This window comes from Nicotiana attenuata, unplaced genomic scaffold, assembly GCF_001879085.1.
Source record: "Nicotiana attenuata strain UT unplaced genomic scaffold, NIATTr2, whole genome shotgun sequence".
Taxonomy (NCBI): Eukaryota; Viridiplantae; Streptophyta; class Magnoliopsida; order Solanales; family Solanaceae; genus Nicotiana; species Nicotiana attenuata.
In genome coordinates this window covers 351164-359242 of record NW_017670878.1, presented here as the reverse complement: position 1 = coordinate 359242, position 8079 = coordinate 351164, and the positions used below count along the sequence as shown (strand labels likewise).

The 8079-nt window shown below is 39.1% G+C and overlaps 1 protein-coding gene across 3 annotated transcripts; it reads right to left on the bottom strand.

Annotated features, from left to right (window-relative positions):
- Window positions 1–2979: 2979 nt before the first annotated feature.
- On the bottom strand, window positions 2980–7507 carry LOC109244150 (protein ABIL2-like). 3 transcript variants are annotated; one of them, XM_019411188.1, is made up of 10 exons: window positions 7358–7507; window positions 6678–6818; window positions 6105–6187; window positions 5852–6002; window positions 5093–5192; window positions 4886–4978; window positions 4380–4446; window positions 4199–4281; window positions 3760–3896; window positions 2980–3661 (listed from the first exon to the last, which is right to left on the bottom strand). In XM_019411188.1, the coding sequence occupies exons 2-10, from the start codon at window positions 6783–6785 to the stop codon at window positions 3485–3487; spliced, it is 999 nt and encodes a 332-aa protein (XP_019266733.1). In that variant the 5' UTR covers window positions 6786–6818; window positions 7358–7507; the 3' UTR covers window positions 2980–3484. The 3 variants fall into 3 exon arrangements, with proteins under 3 accessions (XP_019266733.1, XP_019266735.1, XP_019266734.1); XM_019411190.1 differs by having other exon boundaries at window positions 3766–3896; XM_019411189.1 differs by lacking the exon at window positions 7358–7507 and adding an exon at window positions 6981–7127.
- Window positions 7508–8079: the final 572 nt, after the last annotated feature.

Genomic DNA, 8079 nt, shown 5'->3' with positions numbered 1-8079 from the left:
ATATATATATATATATATATATATATATATATATATATATATATATATATATATATATATATTATAGATATAGATATAGTATATATAATTTATATAAGCTAATATAATTTACAAGAAATTGCCTTAGGTAAAAAAGTAGTCTAGGCCCATTTAGGCCCGTTTGGGCCTGGGCCCGGCCCACATAGCTCGAGACCATTACTACACGGTCCCGGTCCCGGTCTGGTTACACCCAAAAGCCCATGAAGCCCAGGTCCGTTTAAGCCCGGCCCACAAAGACCGGGTCCGTTTGAGCCCAAACCACAAAGCCCGTTTGGGACCGGGCCCGGACCGGATGCCAGCCTTAAGTTCCATTCTCTGTCCTGTTTCCCCACTTACCTTTGTTCTCTCTTCCACCCCGTGTCTTTGGGAGGAAGTGTTTTGTTCATAACCTTACTCCGGGAAAAGATAAGTAGCTCCTCATGCTCTTAAGTGCGTATTTCTGGGCTACTCGAGAACGCAAAAGGGATATCGATGCTATTCTCCTGACCTCCAGCGGTATCTTATGTCTGCTGATATCACTTTCTTTGAAACCCAATCATACTTCACAGGTCCAGGTAATCACTTAGATATTTTTGAGGTGCTACCAGTTCCATCTTTTGGAGATTTAGTCACTATCTCCCATTCATCTTCCTCCATAGCTCCAGTTGCAGCTCCACCACCTACAGCTCCAGTTGCAGCTCCACCACCTATAACTCCAGTGCCACCACCTAGTCCAGTTCCACCAACTATAGCTCCAGTGCCACCACCTAATCCAGTTCAACCTTCTACAAATCCACCACTCCTGACTTATCATCGTCGTCCGCGCCCAGCATCACGCCTAGCTGATTCACGTCCTGCACCTGACCCTGCTAATACTGCGGACTTGTCTCCTCTTAGTCAACCGATTGCACTACAAAAAGGTATACGGTCCACTCTTAATCCTAATCCCCATTATGTCGGTTTAAGTTACCATCATCTGTCATCATCCCATTGCGCATTTGTATCATCTTTGTCCTCTGTTTCCATCCCTAAGTATACAGGTTAAGCATTGTCTCATCCAGGATGGCGACATGCTATGATTGATGAGATGTCTGCTTTACATATGAGTGGTACTTGAGAGCTTGTTCCTCTTCCTTCGGGTAAATCGACTGTTGGTTGTTGTTGGGTGTATGCAGTCAAAGTTGGTACAGATGGCCAGGTTGATCGAGTTAAGGCTCGTCTTGTTGCCAAAGGGTATACTCAGATATTTGGACTCGGTTATAGTGATATTTTCTCTCCCGTGGCTAAAATAGCATCAGTCCGCCTTTTTCTATCCATGGCTGCTGTTCGTCATTGGCCTCTCTATCAGTTGGACATTAAAAATGCTTTTCTTCACGGTGACCTTGAGGATGAGGTTTATATGGAGCAACCACCTGGTTTTGTTGCTCAGGGGGAGTCTAGTGGCCTTGTATGTCGGTTGCGTCGGTCCCTTTATGGTCTAAAACAGTCTCCTCGAACCTAGTTTGGTAAGTTCAGCACAGTTATTCAGGAGTTTGGCATGACTCGTAGTGAAGCTGATCACTCTGTGTTTTATCGACATTCTGCTTCAAATCCTGTATTTATCTGGTCGTTTAATAAATTGAAGCAACATCTCTTTCAGCACTTTCAGACTAAGGATCTAGGCAGGTTAAAGTATTTTCTGGGTATTGAGGTTGCTTAGTCTAGCTCAGGTATTGTGATCTCACAATGAAAGTATGCCTTAGATATTTTCGAGGAGACAGGAATGACATGTTGGAGACCTGCTGACACTCCGATGGATCCGAATTCTAAACTTCTGCCAGGATAGGGGGAGCCTCTCAACGATCCTGCAAGATATAGGCGGTTGATTGGTAAATTAAATTACCTCACAGTGACTAGACCTGACATTTCCTTTCCTGTGAGTGTTGTGAGTTAGTTTATGGATTCTCCCTGTGATAGTCATTGGGATGCAGTTGTCCGCATTCTTCGATATATAAAATCAGCTCCAGGCAAAGGTTTATTGTTTGAGGATCGAGGCCATGAGCAGATCGTTGGTTACTCAGATGCTGATTGGGCATCATCACCTTCTGATAGACGTTCTACGTCTGGATATTGTGTCTTAGTAGGAGGAAATTCGGTGTCTTGAAAGAGCAAGAAATATAATGTAGTTGCTCGGTCTAGTGCAGAAGCAGAATATCGAGCAATGGCCATGGCGACATGTGAGCTAGTTTGGATCAAACAGTTGCTCAAGGAGTTGAAATTTGGTGAGATTAGTCAGATGGGACTTGTGTGTGATAGTCAAGCTGCTCTTCATATTGCGTCAAATCCGTATTCCATGAGAGAACTAAACACATTGAGATTGACTGTCACTTTGTTAGAGAAAAGATACTCTCGGGAGATATTGCTACAAAGTTTGTGAATTCTAATGATCAGCTTGCAGATATTTTTACCAAGACCCTCACTGGTCCTCGTATTAACTACATATGTAACAAGCTCGGTATATATGATTTATATGCACCAGCTTGAGGGGGAGTGTTAGAATAGTTATGTGAATATATGTAATTAGTCTTAGTCCCTTATGTAATAGGAGTAGGTTATGTGTTATGAATACATATAAGTAGGGCTCATTGTAACATAGAATATTAATCAATAATATATTTTCTCCCGTGCTTTATCACACCAGTCATATGCATATCATGGAATAGTAAGACCTCAAAATATATTTTTCATTGCGAGTTCAAAAATGATGTTGTTCATTAACTTACACTATTTTGCTTGAGCCGAGGGTCTATCGGAAACAACCTCTCTACCTTCCAGGTAGGGGTAAGGTCTGCGTATACACTACCGTCCCCAGACCCCACTTGTGGGATTACACTAGGTGTGTTGTTGTTGATAGACTATATGTTTTATAATACTACACAGTTTCTACAAGGATAATACTTATTTGACAGGATCATCACAATATTAAACGGAAAATTGATGTATTTGCTAGACAATAATATTGGAGACATAATAACGTGTATGAACTTACAAATTACACGTACAAGAGAAGTTCCAATTTGTATGGTTACAAGACGAAGGCAATGAACTCTCAATTACATCGCTCTTACTTAATTCGATTATTCTTTGATTAAGCACCATTGTACATTCAGTCCTTTTGTCTTTCTTCCTCTTTATTCAAATTATTTAATCTCATTTCTGAAAGGAGATGTTGGCATTACCCTGCAAATGGCATAGTAGTTTACATTTTACACAGTTTTTGAACTTTCTTTTATTGGGATTTTCATTTCTTTGCCCATGAAGTAAGCCAGTTCCTATTTTCATGATTCCATTCTCATTTCCCATGCTTATTCATACTTAACCATCTATTTATCAAAACATTGCCTTTTAGCTGTAGAAGAAGGGTAACACAACCTTTATGCATCCAAAATTCCAAATTGCTTGAAGATATCTCTATTTTCTGATTTCATCATCTGTCGTCGCGGTATCTTGAAGGTATATTTCCCTTTCTTGATCCATGACCATGAAGGCTGAGGAATGCTGTAAGTACATTTTTACTCTTTCTGCTGTAGTCTTGAATATCCTTTGCACCATTTCTTTCTGGATTTATTGACAATGAAACTGCCCGCCGTGGCTCAGATGGACACTGTAATATTATCCAAAAACATATAATACAATCATTTAGTATGAACAGATACAACTTTTCTTTGCCACAAACATAATGTACTTGCTAAATGTCCTTACCCTCACTTTTTTATTGGAAGTGCTGGGAGAAATTGATCTACTGATAACGGATCCAAAGCGCATAAGAGGAGAAACTGATCTATTGACAGATCCAGAGCGCTTGAGAGCAAATTTAAGTGGTGAAACTGATCTTTTCCCTGTTTCATTATTGAATGTGTTAATTGAGTTCAACTTCTACACACGAAGGTAAATCCGTGATAATTTACTAAGTCTTTTGAACTATACTGTGTAAAAGGGCAGCCCGGTGCACTATACTCCCGCTATGCGCGGAGTCCGGGGAAGGGCGGACCACACGGGTTTATACTATGCAGCCTTACCCTGCATTTCTGCAAAAGGCTGTTTCCACGGCTCGAACCCGTGACAACAACTTTACCGGTTACGCCAAGACTCCCATTCATCAATTGTACTGTGTATAACTAGAATTTAATTTGGTACTTACCAACTTCTTTGGTGGATGCAACCCTTGTGAACGAGAAGTTGAGAGGATTTGGAGAAGCATCTGTCCATGAAATCTTGGAATGCCTTTTCATGTGCCAAAATGTTTAATATGATTACTGATTTTAAAGGCAATTTAACAAAGAAAAACTTTTCTGGAGTATCCTCATTTATTGAAAACTTACATGTACTTTGGTTTAGATGGATGGGGCTTTGGTGGTAGAGCTTGAAAAGGATGAGGAAAACAATCACCTAATGGTAGAGAGAAGAATCAAAGAAAGTTAAGAAGAAAAAGAACTACAAAAGGGCAAAGATTAAAAGAACTTGGTAAATTACGCGACTATCTCATTTAAAAGTTTAAGCTGCTTGAGAGATGTTGTGTATTAACACGCCCCTCCTTAAATTGTATGATCATCTTATTTTAAAGTTTAGGTTGTTAAAGATATAATTAAGCGAATAAAAAGTGTATTCTCGCTAATGACTTAAACTTTTTGACGAGATGGTCATACAATTCAACAGAGTTCAAAGGCACGAAAAGAACAAGAAGATGTCAAATAAAGCTATGTTGCTCAGACTCTTCAAAATGTTGACGGGTGCGTGTCGTATCCTCCAAAAGTAGTGCATTTTTGGAGGATCCAACACGGGCGAGGCAACATTTTTGGAGAGTCCGAGCAACATAGAAATAAAGTACCCTGCTTAGGCAGCTGCAGGTCATCTTGAGGACACGGGTTTTGTTCCTTATGTCTTTGTAGAGGTTTTAGAACTGCAGGTTGTATCTCTGCAGCTGCAAAATGTGAACACTTGAGAGTGAAATTGAAGCAAAACACATTTGTTTGTTTTATGAAAGTATTGAATGTAAAAACAATACTAATGAAGAGGAGGGAAAAAAGATCATTGCCTGAAATCAAGTACCGCTTATGTTGCTTTGGAGTCAGAATTACAAAGGATTGTTGCAAGAGGCCACTGCGATCAACAACTTCTTGGCATGTTTGCAGTTTCTAATTAGGAGTAACCAAATGGGAAATGGTAAGACAGACGACTCATGAAGTGAGGGGGAAAAAAGGACTTTGTGCCTAAGGCAACCACAAAAACTAACACGTGAAGTGAGGATTGTCCAAAGCTATACAAGAAAACAACAACTCGTTCCCTCGGCCAATGTGATATTCTAACACCCCCTACCCCTCCCTTACACGCCCATTGCTAGACATTAGGACGTGGACAACATTGCATGGAGGCCCTACGAGAGGCGAATTCAGGAATTTAAGCTTATGGATGCCTACATGATCTCAAATTGATATACAGTAGTAATCGGACCAATGAATTGGGTTCCAAACTGAATATTCTTATGAAATTAATGGACTTATTAATATAAAAACAGGGTATAGGCAAATATTATTGGGTTTATGTGAACCCAAACCTATTGCACTAGATCCACCTTTAGGCCCAACATTGAGTACACCGAGAACATGGATAAGTATGGCTCTGAAAGCACGTAAAACAAAATTGACCTCCGGCCTAAAACTATCTTTATGAGGTGAGGATTGCTCAAGATCATATTTTCTCCACCAATGTGAGATATTCTAATGTAAATGAACCTTCTAGTGTGTGTGTGTCTGGGGGGGGGGGGGGAAGGGGGAATCGGTAAATGTTACCTTACCTGTTCCATACATGAGAAACGAAGCTTGGTTGTAGAAAATTCATCAACTTTTTCATCCAAGAAGCTGTTTAATTTACATGCCACTGAGCCCAAATGATCCACACTACTAACTAAAGCATTACTCACATAATCTTTCAAAGTCTCTATCACTCTGTACCACATATTTTTTTAACAAAGAATTAGGAAAACTCCAAAGGATTAACAATTTTTTTCCACTAAAAAAATTCAATAATAAAAAGGACTTTAGACTTACAATGTTTTGTGCTCATTTTCCCCATAAGAAGACTCAAAGTACTCTGCAGCTGAATACAACTGTTTCCTTAAATTCTTCAAGTCCTAATTACCACAAACCAAGAGTTTAAGTTCTGTATACTGACATTGTATAGAATTTTGACACCATAAAATTTAGAGTACATCAATAGATAACTCTTTATTTTAAGTCTGGTATCATAACTTAATAACTTAGAAAATAAAGTGATAACCTGCTATACCACAGTAAGATTGCATTGATAGTATAAAGCTCTTTATGCTATCGAAGGGGAGCCTTGGCGTAACTGGTAAAGTTACTGCCATGTGGCCAAGAGGTCACGAGTTCGAACCGTGAAAACAGCCTCTTGTAGAAATGCAGGGTAAGGCTGCGTACACTAGACCCTTGTGGTCCGGCCCTTCCCCTGACCCCGCGCATAGCGGGAGCTTAGTCCACCAGACTGCCCTTATATGTACGTAAATAAAAATGTAAACATCCGCTTATACCATAATAAAACCAAGATTTATATCTTATCACATGAAAGCATAGAAATTGCAGTGGAGAAATTAAAGCATCTACCTTTAAACTATCAGAGAACTGCAAACTATGCTGCATGAATATTTCATCATAGTTTGAACTTTCTTGAGGACCATTTGCTGTTGAAAATGATGGAAACTCATTTCCCATTGTTAGATGAGAAAACTGAAACTGTTTTCAAACCTGCCACCAAATGAAATTACCAATGTTAGTACTACTAATATTTTTCACTTTTCAGGAGTAAACGTGCAACTTTTTACTCAGTAAAGGCAAGGTCACAAAAACATGTGATAGCATTAAATATATCTTGATTCTTGACAATAACTCAAAAAGAACAGAGTATACCCCTGATCTTATCTGAGCAAAACTGCAATATAAAGGATAAAAAAGTTTATGACCCTCTTATACTGTGACACCCAGGGGAATCCCACATCGAATTGACAAAACACAGGAGAGATGCTGGGTATATTAGTAAACAAGCCTTAGATCCTAGTGACGCGTTTTAAAACCCGCAGGCCTAGGTCCAAAGCAGACAATATCACTAGTACGCTTGGCTATTAAATATGTGACATCCCAGGCAAATCTCTCATCAACAAAACACGGAGAAATGCTAGTTATATAAGTAAACCAGCTTTAGACCATACTTAACTGGACAATACATATATATATATCCTATAATCCCACAAAAAGTAAAATAAAGATTCAAAACTTTTTGTTCAAACCTGCTATTCAAGAATGAATTATTGTAACTGGGAAACTAAGGAGAAGAAGAAAGCGAGAAACACTTTAAATAGAGAGCAGAAAAGGGACAAAAAATCAATAATACAAGTGGTGGGAAGGGATGTGGGAGAGACAGGATTGTGGGGTATCAAGAATCTAAATTCTAAAAGGAATGGGTCATTATATATACATATAGTGAAATCTGAAAAGTGAGGCAAGAACCATTATCCTCCAATACGCTTTTAACATTTAGTGCCAAAATTCATGGTTGGAAATGTTTTACCTTGTTGTCAGGGTAGCTTATTTTTTTCCTTTTCCCACCCCACACAAAAGAATAGTGATTGACCATCAACGTATGTCTTGTTCACTTTTGCACAATGGGGCATATGGATTTGCCTCTTGAGCTACGTCACATTTACGTGCGTACCGTACCATGTAAGTTTGTGTTTTAGTATATAACAACCTTATTTGATTCTCTTTTTCAATATGAAATTTACCTAAAATATCATATTTACTCATTCTTTAAAAACTTATCAGTCTGGCAGTGGCGGAGGCAGGGTTTTCGCTAAGGAGATTAAAAAAAGAGTTAAAAAAGATTGTAGATTGTGATGACCCAAAATGTCATCTTATGTTTTAGGGCTCGATTCCGTGTTCCGAGGACTTCAAAACCTCTTTTATTCCTCGATTTGCTTGCGCAGTCCGGGCACGTATCCGGAAAGCTTTT

Bases quoted from the DNA above. Each gene is read 5' to 3' on its own strand.
- LOC109244150 (XM_019411188.1), bottom strand. From the start codon at position 6,785: ATGGGAAATGAGTTTCCATCATTTTCAACAGCAAATGGTCCTCAAGAA. The intron at 6,188-6,677 runs GTAGATGCTTTA...TGTGGTAATTAG, and splicing joins AGTTCTCTGATAGTTTAAAG to GACTTGAAGAATTTAAGGAA. The intron at 6,003-6,104 runs GTAAGTCTAAAG...TATGTGGTACAG, and splicing joins GAAAATGAGCACAAAACATT to AGTGATAGAGACTTTGAAAG.